The following is a 20,386-nucleotide window of genomic DNA, read 5'->3' as shown; positions in this document are numbered from 1 at the left end:
AGCCTAATGGTCATCCGCCATTTCTGTTTACTGTAAAAATTGTAATAACAATTAAATTTTATTTTGTGGTTCTAAAAATACGTGATCTATTTTTATGCTAGTTGTTAGACAATGGATGCTAAGTAAAAGATTAGAAAGCAAGATTATAGCTTAGAAACGATGTGATAATCGAACCAAACGGCTGGGGATCGGGGCCTCGAGCTGTCGTATATGAGGCCTCGAGGTCGAGTTGGATGGCCGGTTTAGAGCGATGAAGGAGGACTAACAGTTATGAGAGCTACGATGATGGCTCTTTATGAACAATGATAAGCAATAAATGATGAACAATAAATAGAACACAATGAATATAAGCAATAAATGGAAGTAATGAGATCAAGAGAATATGTTAGAGAGTAGAGATAATGTTCTTGTATATTTAATATTGAGTATCAGATGTTTACAAAATAACAAGGAATCTCAACATAGTACAAATGCATTTATTGAAAAGATATGGGGATGGTATAACCATTTAATGCCTTGATCCGGGTCTGAACTAGCTCACTAGGCTTTGCCAATTCTAGCTACGCGCTTTTGGAACTTCCCACTTTTTTGCCATAACCATCAATCTGAATTACCCTGGGGTCGGGCGTTGACAGCCCTTCGGGTGTTAATCTCGAGCCTATAGAAACGTGCTTATGAAGCACCGTAGTGACCGAAAATTGGACCCTCCGATTTTACCGTATATAGATAGTCCCCGCGTTTCTTGGAGTGAAACGATAAGAAACGACTTCGATATCTATCTCCTCGACCTTACTGCGATGATGTCATACTCATAACGTAAGCCTTTGTGATAACTGAGGCATCTCGTCGACTCACCTTTCCATAATCGTTCGATGTACCACCAATTTATATTCTCCAAAGTGATAATATCGCCGCCGGTCTAGTTCCCAAAAATGCATTGATTGCGCCTGCCGTTACGTCTTTCAAAGACATTGATTGTGCCATCGGTTATGCTCCCACCCTTCCTATAAATGGAAGCCTTCTTAAATCAAACTTCATTCAAATGTTTTTCGACAGCCCTTTACCCCTTCCTTCTCTTTATCTTCATCTATTGTTATTTCCCATTTTGAGGCCCGTGGCCTTAAGGTTACATGGCAGCGTCCTCATCAGTTGCGCCATGACCTCTTTCCAGAGCTTTCCCTTCCCAAGCGGAATTGTACTGGTTTGTTGTTATTGTTGTTGTTATTGGCCCGAGGTAATGAGAGAGAAATCTCAAATTACCCTCGCATTAAAGGATATATGCACCACAGACTTCTACTTATCCTTCCTAATTGCCTAGTGTGGCGCCTCGTTCCTTTTGCTTTCCGTGGAGTGAAGTGGTGCCATCTACTAACTGTTGCATCCCGCACCGGTGCAATGTCTCGAGAAGTGACTTCTCAATAGTAGTGCTGGCGGGACCCATACTTGCCAGATTTTTCACCTAGCCACTTCTTCATCTTTTTCTTCTTCTTCGTCATCGTTTTTTGCTTCTTATTTATCTTGAAGATACCGTTTGAAAGATCGAGAGGAGGGCCCGAGGAACGGTTCTTGAAGACACTACCCTTGAGGATGTACCCCGAAAAACGGATTAGGCTCGTAGCTATTATATGCATTTTTCCTTTTTCTTTGGCTTCTCTGTTTTTGTGTAAGGACCCTTCGTGGACTTTTGTAATCATGTGTAAGGACCCCCTCGTGGGCTTTTATAATTGTCGTTTATTAATGAACTATTAGGAACGGCCCGTGCTGAGCCCGTGCCCAAACTTGATAAAAATAGCAGCTTTTATTAATTTATAAAGAAAATAAATAACCTTTTATAGGGAGCAACTTGCATTATGATAAATTATGTACTGAGATATGTGAGTTGATTTGTTAAACATTATGGTCTCTGCGACGAAGTGCGTCGTGGTCACTTTAAATGATCCTTTGGATAGCAGTATGTTTCTTTCGATTTAGTCTTAAAAACTTGGATATATAGTAGAGCGAAGAAAACAAATTCAAGCCAAAAAAAGAGGTCATATTTAGTGCTAGTCTTTCAACCCACTATTTACATTAGTTACAGGACCAATATGTTTACCGGCTAACAAAAATATAAATGTACATGCCAGTAAGTCACACAAAGTGACCTGCATTGTCCATATCTTCTGCAATATTAGAAACAAAAGGACGTCAGTAACGACAAGTAGCAACGTATCTGGTAGCTTAAAAAAATAGCAGTTGTTCTTTGCATTACCTGTCAAACACAAGCTAGCGACCTTCAAACACGTATGTACATAGCATGAGAAAACGTACATACAGGCATTTTACGGAGTTATAACACTCTGCGAACAAATCAGATGTAAGATCTATAATGATACCTTTTTTCGTCAACCAAAATTTTTTATCAGTGAACCACAATTTATGTTGAAAAACATATTGCATAATCTTAGTCAGTTATACCAATACAAGGGAAATAAAAGTGCAAGGTAGTAAGTATAAATCAATTCAGACAAAAGAATGTCTTAAAAAACCTGTACTGATAAATAGTACTACTTTATAAGTAATTGTTTATCAGGAATAAAAAGTGTAACAATAGTAAATTGAACAAAATAAGTCAATCAATATAGCAGTTATGCAATATATTATCATAGGAACTTAGAGAATTCTTTTGTAGGCATGAACACTGGAACATTACTGATGTTTAATGAAAGGTAGTGCACTAGAAATTTAGCTAACAATGGGTTGTCAACATTATCAACACAATAATGTTTGCCAATCACCAGGCAGATTAGCAGTTGCATGAAACTATTAATTTGTCTGTCTTTTCTTTTTGGATTGGCTGCAGGAAGGCGTTCTTTGAAGAGGATAAATGTGAGTGAATTAGAGCTTATGAATGAATATAGAATGGAATGGAATATTCAGTAGTTTTTTTTTTAATTTAAAGTTTCCTTTGAGTTGTTTGTGATTCAACTATAATCTGCTACTCCTACATCAGAAATCAAAGAATTTATTCTTGAACATGAATAACAAGCTCCTAAAAGTTTATCATCTTTAAGTATGGAAAAAAGTAATGAAAAAGTAGAGATAAAGTTTATTAAAGTTTATTAACCTTCATTTTTTCTTCGGGGGAGTCTCCAGTTCAGTTTGTTGCCTCTTGGTAGAAGAGCCACCTTCTGTAGTTAACTCGGTCTTCAGCTCTTCTATGGGTGTAACTTGTTCCACATTCAACTGACTACTGCCTTCATTTTCTATCTCTTTCTTCAGCTCAACATTTTCCAATTTAGTGTTACTGCTCTCTCCAATTTCATCAGAAGCTACTGGTGCGGGCAATTGAAACAAATCTTCCTTCACATAGTAGGACACAATGAACAACCGCGTATCAGAAGTTCTAGAAAATATTTTTCACAGTTATATCTTGAAGAGTTTATAAGGAAGACGTTGTCGAACGTGTTCAAGAGGTAATGGTTGGTCCTGCAGGAGAGAAAAAGATGAATTAACACATCAAGATAGTGCTCAAAAGTAATATACTCTGAATTAATTGATGTTTTAAGCCTATAATGTACTTGGGATGCAAAGGCTAGAAGCTTCTATAGCCTTTAATTATCTTTTCATTAATGATGAATTTAAGAAGCCAATTGTAATATTTAAGCGACCTAAAGGATATGTTTTAGTTTTCGACAGGCATGTGAAAATGGAGGTATAAGCAGACATAATCAGTACTTTAGTAAGAAAATTGTTGACAACCTCTGTGCATTGGTAGTAACTAACATTGCTAAGCAGTACAAGTCAGATGATGAACTAACAAAGCAACATTGAATAGTCAAGTAATAACTTAGGGTTAACTAACATTTCACTTTATTGTTTCTGTTGAGCTTTTACTTTTTGATGTTCTTTTTACCTCTATGTATGGTTCTGTCTATCTAGAAAAGCTTATCCACTAGATCATTTAAGGTCTATGTGAAACTACTTTAGTTGTAATTCTTAAATTGAAATATAAACAAAATATCAAATAACTTTCTTTAAGATTTTTTTCTAACATATTTAATTAGTGGTTATGTTTTAATTAGTAGGTGAAAAAAAAGGAAGGATAAAAATTTTAGATGTTACAAAATGACAAAAATTCTTGGGAGATAATACAATATATGATTCCTACAATGAACTTTTTTGATTAATGCGAGAAAAAGAAAATTTCACTCCACCAACTTATGTTTAGTGGTGAAAAGAAAAATTATGTTAAGTTCTGTTTGAATTACATTTATGTTCAATTAAAAACATAATTGAAAAAATTAAGAGTAAACTTGTTTTCACGATATCATAGTTTTAAAAAAGTTTCTCCTGTTGCCTTCAACAACGTACCTTAACTGAGATTTCACAGGTATCTGCGGCAGTCATATCAAGAAATTTCTCTCCTAATTCGCCTATTAATGTTGCAACAGTTGATCCACTGCCATCTGTCATTACAACCTCAAAGCGTGCTCTAATAACAACAAAAAAAGAAGAAGCACAATTAACACTAAGAACCCCACAAGAAAAATAATTGTTAGTAACAATTGACTTGCCTGGTTTCTTAGAAAAGAATGAAAATGCTCTCCATAAACCCAAAAGAGTGAAGTTTTAGAAACATGAAACTGTTCAATTCTCCCTTTTTCTGTTCTGGAGTGTAACAAATCTTCAAGGGAATAAAGTTTCTTTAACATGAAAGAGCAAATCAACCATATTGAGTTTTACAGGCAGAAGCATTCATAAACTAAATGTTTCATGATGTACTACCAAAGCTAGAATATATATATATATATAAGAGAAAATGATTTAAGCATCAAGTAAATTAATTAATCTCTTTGATTTACGTTAGCAATTAATTTGCATTATTTGATTTTCACAAAAGAAAAATTTGGACTGGGAGTTCATCTTCCTCCTAAAGAAAGCAAAAAAGAAAAAACCTAGAAAAAAAACCCTAAGGGACCATCTTCTTCCGCAAAAAACCAAAAACCCTAACGGACCCGTCAGCCACTCCCCCCCCTCGTCGGAGCTCCAGCTCCGCCAGTCCGGCAGCTGCTCGTCGTCGACCCCACTCCCTCACGTCCAAACCCACCAGCTCCCCGCCACCACCAAACACCACCACCAAACAGACCCCGCCACCACCAAACAGGCCCCTCGACCCTACTGTCCGAACCACCAGCCCACGACCACTCCTCCTCCTCCTAGCTCCATCAAACCAGTCGTAAAACCAGCTCTAGCTACACGAAAATGGTGGCTCAAACCCCGTCGCGCTTCATCTTTCTCACGTGAACCAGTCCGACGATCCTCCATTAAATCCGACGACCACTGTTGTTTCACCATCGTTCCCAGCTTCTCATCGCAGCTGCTTCCGCCTCCTGCTTCACCCGTCACTGCCCGTCGACCCTACGTCCAAACGCCATAACCATCGTCATCACCTTCTTCGTCGTTCAGCCCCGTCGACCCTACTGTTGCTCGTCGTTCGGGTTGCTGCATTGCTGCGTTGCTGAGCAGCTGTCGCTGCAATTCTTCGCCTTCGTCGCTAATGACCCCTTTCGCTTCATATTCACGTACCAGTGCTGCGTCAAAAAAGAAAAAAAACAGCAGCAACCAACCCCTCGGGTCGTTGACAGTCTTGGTCCGAACTTTCTGTTTTCCGTTGAGGTCGTCGAGGTCCGGTACGTCGAGGTTGTTGTCCGAGGCTTCGTCTCAATTCCAACTCAGCAGACGTTAATCACAAGAATTCTCGGAGTATTGGAGACAAGTTGGGCGCACGAGCACTGGCAAAGGAGAGCAACCTGGGCGAGTGTCAGCAAGGGTGGTAGGAAGTGGGCAGGAGCGTACAACTACATCGAGCGCATCAAATCAGCCACAGGTTTTGTTGTCGGGAGTTGGTACCTCCTGTTTTACTGTTTCCCTTTTGGTGTTAGCTAAATTACTATTACTTTACTTCGCAATAGTTAAACCTTTCAACTAGGATACTAGTTACCACGCGTTTCCTTCTAGTTTGATTTGTGTACGTTGTGCACTAGCGAATCTTCTCTAGATTATTGTAGGTGTAGTGGCTGCAGTCTCGGATGATAGAATAAGGGCATGTCCTCGGGTGGGGCAGAGTGTGGGGTGGGGTTCAGGGGGTGGGTCGGGTAGCAGGGGAGGTAGAGGGGGCAAGGGAGCCTATAGGTTGAGAATCGGGTCATGGAACATAGGTTCACTAACGAGTAAATCCATAGAGTTGGCGAAAATCCTGCAGAAGAGGAAGATTAATATAGCGTGTGTCCAGGAGACTAGGTGGGTCGGATCGAGGGCAAAAAACGTGGATGGGTATAAGTTGTGGTACTCTGGTGTCCTGAGGGGTAAGAATGGAGTGGGTATACTGGTAGATAGCCATCTTAGGGAGTCCGTGGTAGAGGTCAGGCGGGTGAATGATAGGCTAATGACTATTTAGTTGGTGGTGGGTGAGGGTAATTTAAATGTCGTTAGCGCGTATGCACCACAAACAGGCTTGGATGAGGATATTAAAAGGCAATTTTGGGAGGGGTTGGATGAGATTGTTCGTAGTATACCGCCTTCTGAGAGGTTATTCATAGGAGGAGATTTCAATGGTCATATTGGGTTATCTGCAGGTGGGTACACTGAGGTGCATGGCAGATTTGGTTTCGGAGAGCGGAACGGAGGGGGCATTGCGCTGTTGGACTTTGCCAAGGCTTTCGATCTAGTCATTGCAAACTCGAGTTTTACGAAGCGGGATGAACATTTGTTTACTTACCAATCGGTGGCGAAGACTCAGATTGACTATCTCCTCCTCAGAAGAGGCGACAGAAGGTTGTGCGAGGACTGCAAGGTTATCCCAGGTGAGACCCTCTCAACGCAGCATAGGCTTTTGGTGATGGACATTTGTATTAGGATAAGGAGGAAGCAGAGGTCAGTACAAGGACGCCCCAGGATTAGGTGGGGTGCCTTAACTAAGGATAAAGCTAAAGAGTTGGAAGGAAGGTTATCGGCAATGGGAGCTTGGAGAAGTAGTGGGGACGCAAACACAATGTGGTCGACGACGACGGACTGTATAAGAAAGGCGGCGTGAGAGGTGTTAGGGATATCTACGGGCCACTATGGTGGACACAAAGGAGATTGGTGGTGGAATGCAGTTGTCCAAGGTAAAGTGGAAGCAAAGAAGGCGGCTTACCTAAGGTTAGTAGGGAGCACTGACGAGGAGGAGAAGAGAGAGAACAGTCAAAGGTATAAGGTAGCTAGAAAGGAGGCGAAGATGACAGTGACAGAGGCTAAGACGACAACTTTTGCTCGTCTGTATGAGGAACTAAGGAACAAAGGTGGGGAGAAGAAGTTATTCCGACTCGCTAAGGCGAGAGAGAGGACAACTCGGGATCTGGACCAAGTGAGGTGCATAAAAGATGATGACAGCAAAGTTTTGATGGGAGATGACCAGATTAAGAGGAGGTGGCAGACCTACTTTCATAAACTTCTAAGTGAAGAAGGGGAGCAGGATATTATACTTGGGGAATCGAGGAATGCCGACAGTCACCATGAATTAAGTAATTGTAGGGACATTGAGATCGATGAAGTCATGGAGGCAATGCGTAAGATGAGAAGGGGCAGAGCTACCGGGCCAGACGAAATTCCGGTTGAACTATGGAGGTGTGTGGGTAGAGCAGGCTTGGAATGGCTTACTGCATTGTTTAGTGTTATATTCAAAGACTAATAGGATGCCTGAAGAGTGGAGGTGGAGTACAATGGTCCCGTTGTATAAGAACAAAGGTGATGTCCAGAGCTGTAACAACTATAGAGGCATCAAATTACTAAGTCATACCATGAAAGTTTGGGAGAGAGTGGTAGAAATGAGAGTGCGAAGGACGGTGTCTATTTCAGACAACCAGTTCGGGTTCATGTCGGAACGATCTACCACAGAAGCTATCCACCTTATTAGGAGGATGGTGGAACAGTATAGAGATAAGAAGAAGGATCTCCACATGGTGTTTATTGATCTGGAGAAAGCATACGATAAGGTTCCTAGGAAGGTCTTATGGAGCTGCTTAGAGGATAAAGGGGTCCCGAGTAACTATATTAGGGTGATTAAAGACATGTATGATGGAGCTAAGACTCGGGTTAGGACAACAGGAGGCGACTCTGAACACTTTCCAGTTATTACGGGGTTGCACCAAGGGTCTACGCTCACCCCATTCCTATTTGCCCTGGTGATGGATGCACTGACTCATCATATTCAAGGGGAGGTTCCATGGTGCATGCTATTTGCTGATGACATTATTCTAATTGACGAGACAAGAGGTGGCGTCAACGAGAGGCTAGAGATTTGGAGACATGCTCTTGAGTCTAAAGGTTTCAAGTTGAGTAGGACGAAGACGGAATACCTCGAGTGCAAATTTGGAGTTGAGCCGACAGAAGCGGGAGTTGAAGTGAGGCTTGACTCTCAAGTCATTCCCAAGAGAGGTAGTTTCAAGTACCTTGGATCGGTTATTCAGGGGATCGGGGAGATTGACGAGGATGTCACACACTGTATAGGGGTGGGGTGGATGAAGTGGAGGTTAGCGTCGGGAGTCTTGTGTGACAAGAAAGTGCCACCGTTACTAAAAGGTAAGTTTTATAGAGCAGTGGTTAGGCCTGCCATGTTGTATGGAACTGAATGTTGGCCGGTAAAGAACTCACACATCCAGAAGATGAAAGTAGCAGAGATGAGGATGTTGAGGTGGATGTGCGGGCATACAAGGATGGATAAGATTAGGAATGAAGATATTCGAGAGAAGGTGGGTGTGGCCCCCATGGAGGACAAGATGCGGGAATTAAGACTCAGATGGTTCGGGCACATTCAGAGGAGGAGTACTGATGCACCGGTGAGGAGGTGTGAGCGACTGGCTGTAGTGGGCATGCGGAGAGGTAGAGGAAGACCGAAGAAGTATTGGGGAGAGGTGATCAGACAGGACATGGCGCGACTTAGGATTACTGAGGACATGACCCTTGATAGGGAATTATGGAGGTCGAGCATTAAGGTTGTAGGTTAGGGGAGAGTGTGGATATTTCTACAGCACAATAGAGTGAGACTATCCAATTAGGAGTTAGACTAGGAATGTCATTGGTCGTCTATTGATGCAGGGCTTTACCTTCTAGTTGTACTATACCAGCCATCTATTTCGTATTTCGTATTTCGTATTCTGTATTTCATATTTCATATCTCTTATATATTGTTGTTATTTTTAATACGCATTTTTATGGTACTAATATATCATCTCCTATTGCTTTTTGAGCCGAGGGTCTCCTGGAAACAGCCTCTCTACCCTTCGGGGTAGGGGTAAGGTCTGCGTACATATTACCCTCCCCAGACCCCACTTGTGGGATTATACTGGGTCGTCGTTGTTGTTGTTGTTGTTATTTGATTTTCATAAAGCCAATGACTGAAGAAACCTTTTTTGTTTGAAGTTGTAGAACGGACATATTATATTAGGCTTGGATTCGAGTCACAATACCTGGGTGTTAACATCGCATGTTGTTTGCAGCTCGCACGATGAATAATTTTCGGCGAATGAGTTCTGTACTGCTGCCCGCAGTAGGAACATAGTAATTCATAAAAATCTTGGTCATCAGCCGGCAATGATAATTTACTTTCCACGTAAAAGAGTTATATCTGTGAAAGAGAGGGATTGAAGTAGATTTATTGAGTTGGGATAAAAATACTAAAGTACTTTATATGTACACCTATTAGCATGGATGAAATACGCCTACATGAGGTTGTTACTGGATATCAGCAATTGGAACAGTATCATTGTATTTTGCCGCAAGCACAAGAGACGAATCTACTGCCTGCTGACTGTATCTCATCAATCTTGGTCGGTTGTCTCTGAACCTGTGCATGAATAGAGGCATTTCAATGGCAACAAAATGTCAGGTAGATTTAAAACGACACGAAAAGGTTGTGACAAAAATTAAAAGCATAGGATAAAGTAAGAATAGGTTGTTTCAGTGACAAATTATTGCGCAGATTACACCAATAACACGAGAAATTAACAGAAAGTACCCAAAAAAAATTCTTTTAGCTGACCACAATTATAATGCATATAACATAATTTTTCAGCTGGCTACAGCTCCAATATATAGTGCATATGTGGTATGCGTACATATAGTGTAGACACTTTATAAAAATACATATAAGAAACTTTGGTTATTAGCCTCAGTGACTACAGCAGTTCCTGTTGAAAGAATAAGCAAATTTTGCACAAATTTAGTCAACATTGAACAACGATATCACCTTATTTGTCAGATTGTAGAGTAGCTATCCCCAATAACCAACGTGCTGCAGTGCTATTTCATAGCTGATAAAAGGGATAACAGTACATATTGGGAGCTCATAGAAGTAGTGGTTGTTCTTAGCAATATTACATATACCATACCCAAATACTCATACTCACCGAATATAAAGGCAAAGTCACAAGAGCTATTCAGTAAATTATATCGGTGAGAAAATTTGCATATAAGCTTTAAGATTTTAAACTCATAAAGTTATACTGTAAAATGAGATGCAATGTAGTTCAAAACCATTTCAATGAAAATACATAGATACCAAGTTGGTATAAACTTGTAATTAACTGAAAGAGAAATTTCGAACTTATAGTCCGCTAAGTATGTCCCATTTTTTGGGGAAGAAGGGAAACACGGTAGTACAGAAGGGAATTGCATATGTTGGACTATTTAATTTTACCCGCATATGTTTAATTTGGCATGAACTAATTAACAAAATATAAAATTCGATTATATCAATATTTGTTCCATACCAGTTTAGAAGTCTTCCAACTTGAGGATATGGTGGATTTATCAGTATGACCGAGTTGTACCTTGTCGACAATGATAATCCTATATGACTCATTATGTTAGTAAAGAATTCACAATAGACCTCTTGGAATACCTAAAAAAAAGAGCGTAATATTTTCCATACCAGCATAGGTGGTTCGCGTAATTCGTTTTGCTACAATTACTGGATATTCAGCAACCTCTGCAGCGAGGATGCTTCATCAGCGTCGGCGAAATCTTCCCACAGGGTAAGGATAGTAGGCCTCATACTACAGTAAAATAAATGGACAATAACTGATACTACCCAATAAAAAAATACAAGTCTAACAATTTCAGCAAGAGTAATAAAGATGAGGGTGTAAATATAAAAATAGCAGAGTTAATTCGGTAAGACCGTAATTCAAACAATGCTACAAGAAGTAAGTAACATGTTCGCGCAAGAGAGTGAAGGTTGGCGAAAAAGTTTTTTAAATGATGCATCTTGTGTGTCTAAGCAAACAAATGCAGCATAACCTATACGGGTTTTTTCGATTTGGAACTAATGACTTCTGGATTATGTAGTTGTCACTGTATTTTCTAAAATCTACGCAGCAAATACATCGGGAAAATATATATTTTAGGGTCCAAAAAAGAGAACAAATAAATTACCTGATAGATTGCCGAGTATAAAGATTGAGAAGAGAATTTTTCTGCCTATATAGGCACTTAAGAGCTTATATAAATATTTTTTCAGATGTTAATATATTGTACTTTATGTTTCTTTGTTAAGGTTTTTTTGTCAACCAAAAATATTTCTACAAAAAATTGTAACTGACCTAGAAGAGGAAATAGGAGAGCATTTGGAGAAATGAGACACGTCTATCTAATATATTAGAGTTAGCTACACATTTAAATATTTTCCAACGGATAATCTTCTAAAATGAGTAACAAACTTTCTTAATTCGTATTATATATGAATCATGTCTTAGCTACAAAAATGACACAGACTGTAGAATACAAGGAGTTTTGATCTCCCATTGACTAATGAAGTTTTCTTCACTATGATGTATCAGATGGTAGTAGTTAATGTTTACATTAAAAAAGGCAGTAATGGACACATTAAAAAAATAATGATAGACACATTTCAGACTTCTTTGCATTTCTTTTCTCGTGAGCAGTACTGGATTTTATCTAGGCCAATATACAGAATAAAAATTTGTACTAAATCGTGATCACTAAAATGTTGTACTTCAAAATGTCAAGACAAAGAGACACATTTAAATATTTTCCAATGGATAATCTTCTAAAATGAGTAACAAACTTTCTTAAGTCGTATTATATATGAATCATGTTTTAGCTACAAAAATGACACGGACAGTAGAATATAAGGAGTTTTGATCTCCCATTGACTAATGAAGTCTTCTTCACTACGATGTATCAGATGGTAGTAGTTAATGTTTACATTAAAAAAGGCAGTAACAGACACATTAAAAAAAATAGTGATAGACACATTTCAGACTTCTTTGCATTTCTTTTCTTGTGAGTAGTACTGGATTTTACCTAGTCCAATATACAAAATAAAAATTTGTACTAAACTATGGTGATCACTAAAATGTTGTACTTCAAAATGTCAAGACAAAGAGAAAGCTGGATTATGTCTGAAATCCTATACAATTTCTTTTTGGAGATCTTATGCGTTGTTCTGTTTATAGAAAGATTAAATTTGTTGAACAAAGCAGTAACGCATATGGCATAGATCAAGCTGAAGGTGCAATAGATGAGTCTGGAGATATTTCTTCCTGTTAGCTTTAGTCGAAGAAGGTGACACCGATGAGGAGATGGTTGAGATTATAATCTCATGACATTATAACTTTTTAATTAAAGGTATCTGACAAAAGTAATCAACTAAATAAGACGACATCGTCATACAGTATCTGGCTATATATTTGTAGCCAATTTTTTTTGGAAGAAAGTTATAAAGTAAATAGAATGCCAGCAGACTTACTTGGTATCCATTACGGTGATTTCACGACATTTGCTATTGTTAGCGCCAGCATACTTTATCGAGCCACAGTTCACCACAATGGCAATTATGTCTGTGTAGTGGACATTGCAAGCGACTTATAATTTAGACCAATGTACACGATCTCAGAATATAAGAATACAAATAATTTTAATTGTCAGAAGGTACTACGCGTAAAATAATGGTTACCAAATTCCGTATTTCGCCGTTGCTCGTGCAAATATGCAAAGGGTACAGTATTCAACCTCGTCGGAGGTGGGAGCGGTGGGTCTTGTATGTTATCATCTTTCACCTCTTCGATGACAATAAATTTGTTAATAACCCATTCAAAACGATTGATAGGTACTCTGTAGGGTAAAAGAACTCTCACTTTTGCAAGTAAGTGGAAAACGGGGTGAAGTTGTCTGCATACTTTTCTATGTCTTCCCCGTATAGAACAGCGGCTACTTGCTCTTCCTGCATTTTAATAGAATGATGACTTACTCAACTACCCTTGCGTAATTGTATCCATATAAACACATGGAGACATACTAATGCAACATATTGAAATATTAACATAGTAAAAAAGTGCAGTATGAGCAGCCTGAAACTCATGAAAGACAATTGATAACTAATCTATACAAGATTTGCAATTTGTAGAGAGCTACCAAAAAAGGAGCCCGAAGAAGAATATTAGTCAGTCATAAACCATAGCTAAAATTATTTCATACCATTGACCTAAAGTCAGCATGACTCTTTGAAGCAAAGAATGTGTAGTTGAACTCCCCATTCTCAAATGTAGATCTCATCCACCAAAACTAAAGAGAATCCATAGTATTGCATCACAAAATCTGGAAAATAATTATATATGTCTAAAACGTTTAAATGAGAAAAAAGTGACTCGGGAAACTTTTTGTGACAACCCCAAGAAATCTAAATATTTTAGCCACTTCTGTTATGAGGCCAATCTGAAGTTTCCACCACTTTTAGCTACTTTTCTTATGAGGCTACCATCTCAAGATTCCACCAACTGTTTTTTCTTTTCTACTTCTCAATTGGAATTTAGGGGACAAAGGAAAACTAAATGCAAAGGATCTTGACAACATGAAAATGTGGACAACATTGTGGAAGAATAATAGCATAAACAAAGTTGTTATTGTAAAACCTTGTTACTGCTCGAAACAACTTTGGATGAGATTAACGAAATTTCGTTGTTAGTGTCACCAATAGTCCAGTAGTAATGATAAAGAAAGCAAGTTAACAATTCCGTATGGATGAAACCAAATAGACCTGTTACCAAGTGTGGTTCGTATTCCAGCGGCTAGAAAGTAAAACATTCTCTTGGTAAAAAGAAAAATTAAAATCATATATACATTAGTTAACTGACAATTGGTATTACATGAAAAATGCGTAGTGTAGCAGTCAAAAGGTTTACAGCAAGGTAGTAAATAAAATTAACTTCAAAGGATCGCAAATTAGCACGATGAATAATAAATTGAATACAATGTATGACTGCGAAAGAACATTAACGTATTAGCTACTCGTATTATTATCAGCCAACTACTTAAAATGTTTCAAGGACAACAATATGATTTCAATAATCTGTCAATTATGAAAGTGTAAGTTTACTATCTTAGAGGAAACGTCCACATTTAATCCTTCAGCTTACTAAATAAAGGTATAAATGATCAGTTAACACAAGGAAAACAATATGGTTTCAACAATCTATAAGTTGTGGAAGGATAACTATGAAATGATACTCCTACAGTTGAAGACAAGGTCTAAACTGCTAACTTAATGAATGAAAATCGGTCGCGAAGAGGCTTTCAAATAAAAGGGCACTTTAAATTAAAAGGAAACATATTCCTATGTGTATGCCTAGGTATTTGCAACAAAATAAAGTCATATTCTTGACATAATAGTAACTAGTATTTAATTTGCATTATGTAAGTAATTTGTGAGCTGAAGTATTTTAATGAACTGTTTCTGATATTATTAGCATTGTGGGGGATGTATTCAACAAATAGACAATCTATCAAATGTCTCGCAATTAAGAATGCTTCCATTTACTCTTTTGTTTGAAATAGTATATGTAATCTGATTTTAACGTGATTTCATGTTGTTTATTGTAATGCATAATTTGGATTTTAAAAAGGCTTCCTAAGATACAAATAGAAACTTTTTAGAACGTGACAGATCTCAAATATCATATCTCGGAAGATAAATTTTAAGCTAAAAGTAATTAGAGGTACTTAATGACAAGCTTATCATCATATCTCACCACTACATGTTCACATCTAATGAAGCAACAAACTGCAGTAATTTATGGATATTTATTTTATTAGAGTGCGGCCTTGGAGAAAGAACATTAAATGAATGAAATAATTACCATCAAATTGGTCTTGCCTTCCGAATTCTTGTTCTTTAATTTCTTAAGATGTAAGAAGTTTAAGCAAATTTCTAACACGACGACTGCAAAGTGTACCGTAAATATATCCTTCTGGACAAATAAAGGACTATACAGGCAGAAGTAAATAATCCAAAGAAGAAATTCCAAAGTTTGGTACCACAATTTTTATCTGAAGAAACACATATCAGACAGACATGAATGGTAAATGTGGAATATCTACTTTCATAGATTATCTCAAACATTTAGTTCCTCACATAGCCAATGTGAGAGAAACGATGACACTTGTGATTACCTAAGTTGATGGATCTCTTTCTTTTCTTTCAATTAAACAATAGTGGCTATTGCAATTATATTTGAACCAGTAGAATAAGAAATAATACGGTAGTTAGAAGATTACTCTTTCGTCTTGGACAACAACAATCCGGAATCGCGTCTTTCCATCTTTACTTTGCCTTGGCTGAGGTTTCTCAATGAGTTGTACCTTTGACGTCCACTATTTTGTTTGTGGAGTGATCCTATCAATGGTTAATCTATACTCCATGTATTATGGAGACTCTACATTGGGGAAAAAAAGAGGACATCATCAGTATATATCAAAAGATTAAAAAATAGGTACATACAAATAATAAAATGGATGAAATTTTATATTTAATAATTTTATGCAATGATAATTAGCACACGAAGTTGACATTATTAGTTAAAAAGATTAATCTAACAAATTGTTTTTTCTCATGTAAAGTTCAGTTGCAGTAAACTCTCAAGTTTTGTAAACATTTATATTTTATAAAATATAGAGGTACATCTGTTTAAAAATATCTATGTCATCTTTTAGATTGTGAAATAATTACATATAGGAACAGTTCTCCACCAGTGTATTAAGTGATGCCATCAATTGTCCAACTATTGCCCTTTAGCTCCAGCAGTATGTACCAAATTTTCATGCAAAAATGCCTCTCCACGACCATCGTAGCCAATGCCACAACCTCGTATAGATTCATCTTTGTTGGAGCAGTCATGTGCGAAAAGAGCGTCAGCTATCGTTTCATCGCTTGATCTACCAAGCTTGAAGCTCGCCTGCTTTGAAAGAGGAGAGACAGCCATTTGATGCATGACAATGGAGAAAAGTACTATATGCAAGCGAATACAAGCTGATTGTTACCGACTGGATTGCACATCATCAGTATTCTTCGTGAGTTATTTCCCTTTTTTTAGCTAGGATACTATCTGTTCTTGTCGCAATACCCTCATAAAGTAGCTTTTTCGATGATTTCTTTGTAAACAATATTATCCGTTAGTGATCATCCTCGCTACCTGGTATAGTAGGTCGGATTAGCACTTTCACACAGTTCGAACTCTTAGCTCTAGACAAAGCCACATAAAGTTGTCCGTGCGAAAACACAGGTTCTCCAAATAAACTCCAACAAAATCTAATGTCTGACCTTGCGCTTTATTTATAGTCATTACAAAGCACAATCTTACAAGAAATTGTATCCTTTTAAATGGAATAAGCATTTTTTCATCTTTGGATGCTAATAATGGTATTCTAGGGACAAACACATGTGTATTCTTAAAGTGACCAACTGAAATATTGGCTCTATGACATGCGATTTAAAATCACAGCAAGTCAAACGTGTTCCATTACATAAACCATCATACGGATTTAAATTTCGTAATAATATAATTGGGCAGTTTTGTTTCAATGTCAATTTGTAAGGAGGCAGACCAGGTGGATTTAAACTGTGCAACAGATCCTCAAGTTGTGATTGATCATGAGGTTCAATAGTTTCATCAATACCAATAAAAGTTTTTGATTCTTCTGGGAAGCGAGCAACAAGCATGTCGTTGATATCGTCGACGAAATCATTCTTGGTTGTTAAGATAACGCGGGAACTTATACAGGATGAGGAGGAAAATAATGTATGCACGTCTGGATAAGTTATCGCGAATAATTTATCCAAAGATTCCTTTTCTGTGTATAAGGAATGATCAAAGAAGTTGGAATTTCAATCTTGTTTGTTGAGTTTACTTTTTCTTCTTCGTTTCCTATTCGCAACAAATAATTACAAAATGAAGGGTTATCTTTCGCTCTCATATTTTCGAATAACCGTAGCCTTTCAAGTTCTTCCCAAATATGAGAATATAGTAAACTTTCGTTAATGAAATCTTCCTTTTTTCCGTTCCGAACTACTGGCAATGTCTGCCTGAAGTCACCTCCAAAAACTACAACTTTTCCACTGAATAGTATCGTTGAATCCATTAAGTCCTTTAAAAGTAAATCAAGCAGTTCGATCGTTCTCTTTTTTGCCATAGACACTCCATCCCATATAATTAATTTTGCATCTTGAATCAAATAGGCAAGTGAGCTTTGTTTGCTGATGTTGAAGGTCACATTTTCATCAATATTTATAGGAATTTTAAAACGTGAATGTGCAGTTCGTCCATTAGGAAGTATAGATGCAGCTACACCGGAAGTGGCAGTTGCCAATGCTATATACCTTTTAGATCGTACAATTGCCAACAATGCACGATATAAAAAGGTTTTCCATGTGCCTCCAGGTCCATCAATGAAGAATGCCCCTATTTTGTTTGAAAAAATTCTCTCTATAATTATATTGTATGCTTTAAGCTGATCTTTATTCAACTTTTTGTGTAATAGTATATCCTCATTAGTAACCATGATAGTCCTTTCGAAGTGTACCTCTTTTGCCGCTATAGAAGGAATGCCTTATTGTTTCAGGAATGAGTTGATATTCATTTATGTCACCACCCACAGAGTGTAATATGTCGTTAATATTGTTTAAAACTCGGTATCGAATATCGTTTTTCTTAATATTGGGTACCAACGTATAATCCTCGGACATATGCTCTTCAAATTGTTCCTAGAGTTGTCTTAGATTAGTAGGATTACAGTAAATCAGTAATGTAGCAAATAAACGTCTCAAACTGTATGGCATCTGATAACTTGTTTCTTCTGACATGCATTCAAGCAAACTATTGTCACTTTGTAGCAATCCCCATTTTTCCACTGATTCTCTAAAGGTGCTACAACATTCTCCATTAATAGTTAGCAAATCCTTATATGATTTTGGTCCTCTAATAGTCATTAATAGCATTCTAAGATAATATCACTCACATTCTGTTGGCTGACATGTTACAACACGACCAATAGCATATCGTTGTTTCCGAGGTGTCCACATCCTCTCTGTTGAAGACCAAACAAAATGTTCAGGGAATTTCCGATATAATAGATTGAGCTTCATAGTCTCTGCATTTGTTCTATTCATTTCGAAAAATTGTGTTAACATCGTCTGCTTAATCAACGGATTATTTACAAGTGTGTCTACATTTGCGCTACTTCTGAATGAAACAAATTGTTGTCCTTTGAGATGAAGTTGAAGAGAGCATACAGTCGGTGACATTTCACTAATGGAGAAACCGTACAAGCACCACATAACTTCGGGAGGCGACACCCATCTAGCAGACTGGTATTCCTTTATTTTATCTACTTCTGTGTTTGTATCATTATTATGTACTGAAAAAGCAATCTTGTCATGACCTTTACATATATACTTATAGAGATACTTAACGACCTTAATATCAGAGCATATCTCGACATTCACATGGCAGTCAAATTTCCCCAGCAAAAAAGGATTATATGGAACAACCCATGAGTTATCCAAGTATTGTTCTCCTATTTTTACCACCAGTCCTTTATTGCGTCTTCTATAAATTAAGTAAGATTCTACTCCTTTTGATGTCCGGTCCGCAAAGCTTTTTGGATATTTGAATTTACAATAGCCTTTTTCTTCATACAAGAGTTTGTTGGGTTTAGATTACCGCATGGACCATGCATCATGTGTTTAAGAACAAGCGAATATAAATTTGGTTCTGCATTTTCATCAGGTATTTCAGCACGAATAATATTATCATAAGCCTCTAGGGTAAGTAACTTGTATTCATTAGTTAATATTATAAGAAAATGAGCGTGTGGTAAACCTCATTTTTGGAACTCTACAGTATACATAAAAGCTTCTACCTTTCCAAAGATATTTCGCTTTAGTATATCGTTTTTGAATTCTTCTATTTTCTCTCTAAATACACGGCTGATCAAATCAGGCCTATTATGTGCCTCATCAGTTGAGATTAAATGTTCCTTTATTTCCATCCAAAGGGATTACATGTCATGGTTATAAATAAATCAAGTTTACCGAAATGCTGCACGAGCGCAATAGCATCCATGTACCATTGTCGCATATCCCGGGGCCCTCTAATAAAAGAGCTTGGAAGAAAATTTTGTTTCCCGATATTAGAAGCATCGCATTCACCTAATTGCAAGATGTCAAGAAGTCCTTGTAGCATAGCCATCCTGAATAAATCTTGATTGAACGCTGTAAAATCCAACCTTTGTGTTTCGAGTTTAATGTATTCATCAACTGAATACTGCTGAAATATTCTTCCGATATGCAATATTTCATCTTCATCGTCATTTCTCATTTGTAATTTGTAACAATAATACTCACAAATAGAAACTGTATCTCTTCGTCGCTGCCCTTTTTATTTCAGCTTCCATTTCAAGATATCCGTCAAGTGACGTAACATTTCTTATACTTGGTACCTTTTCGTGATGCGCAATTCGTAAGTACGCAGGACAATTTGCTGGGAGCTTCTTAATACCACAATGCCATCCACTTTGCCCTAGAGGAAATGATAGTGGATATTGCAATGCATCATAACAGCCATAATAGTAATTCACTATTTGTGTTCGATCAGTACGAGGGTAAATTTGAATATGTGGTGCATTAAAGGCAGCGCTATCATTTTCCTCGGTCCATATTGCTGCAATTTCAGATTAAGTCAGCAAATTATATACTCTCTGGTCCAAATTTAAGTCGCATATGAAGGCTATATGGAAATCTTGACGGTTCGGTATATGTACCAAGGACCGTAAAAACACAGAGTATGGATTTATTGATAATATATCCATCAATTCTTTCACTACTGATTCGCGGATTCTGGCGGAACATGCCATCCTGTGTGCCAGCTCATTCCAGTTATCATAAAAGTACAGCTGTATATTTCTTGGTTTGTCATTTGTAGGGTGCAAATTATTTATCCAATGGTACATCTTCCCTTGAACTCTAAAGGTGTAGATACCAGAATTTCTTTTTGCTAAATCTTTGTCATACTTTACA

At 37.6% G+C, this 20,386-nt stretch overlaps 1 protein-coding gene across 1 annotated transcript; it reads right to left on the bottom strand.

The window, feature by feature from the left end:
• Nucleotides 1-3,108: 3,108 nt before the first annotated feature.
• On the bottom strand, nt 3,109-19,324 carry LOC142181639 (uncharacterized). The gene is made up of 11 exons (XM_075254917.1): nt 16,063-19,324; nt 15,592-15,749; nt 13,176-13,261; nt 12,995-13,099; nt 12,788-12,878; nt 10,949-11,072; nt 10,788-10,866; nt 9,742-9,862; nt 9,486-9,643; nt 4,351-4,471; nt 3,109-3,465 (listed from the first exon to the last, which is right to left on the bottom strand). The coding sequence occupies exons 3-6, from the start codon at nt 13,213-13,215 to the stop codon at nt 10,985-10,987; spliced, it is 324 nt and encodes a 107-aa protein (XP_075111018.1). The 5' UTR covers nt 13,216-13,261; nt 15,592-15,749; nt 16,063-19,324; the 3' UTR covers nt 3,109-3,465; nt 4,351-4,471; nt 9,486-9,643; nt 9,742-9,862; nt 10,788-10,866; nt 10,949-10,984.
• Between the last annotated feature and the right edge of the window lie 1,062 nt (nt 19,325-20,386).

Source organism: Nicotiana tabacum, chromosome 6 (genome assembly GCF_000715075.1).
Source record: "Nicotiana tabacum cultivar K326 chromosome 6, ASM71507v2, whole genome shotgun sequence".
NCBI classification, from domain to species: Eukaryota; Viridiplantae; Streptophyta; class Magnoliopsida; order Solanales; family Solanaceae; genus Nicotiana; species Nicotiana tabacum.
The sequence above is the reverse complement of the archived record's forward strand: the minus strand, read 5'-3'. Positions and strand labels throughout refer to the sequence as shown.

Coding starts and splice junctions, on each gene's coding strand:
- LOC142181639 (XM_075254917.1), bottom strand. CDS start 13,215: ATGCAGACAACTTCACCCCGTTTTCCACTTACTTGCAAAA. Junction 12,879..12,994: donor ACGGCGAAATACGGAATTTG/GTAACCATTATT, acceptor TCCACTACACAG/ACATAATTGCCATTGTGGTG. Junction 11,073..12,787: donor ATCACCGTAATGGATACCAA/GTAAGTCTGCTG, acceptor ATTTTACTGTAG/TATGAGGCCTACTATCCTTA.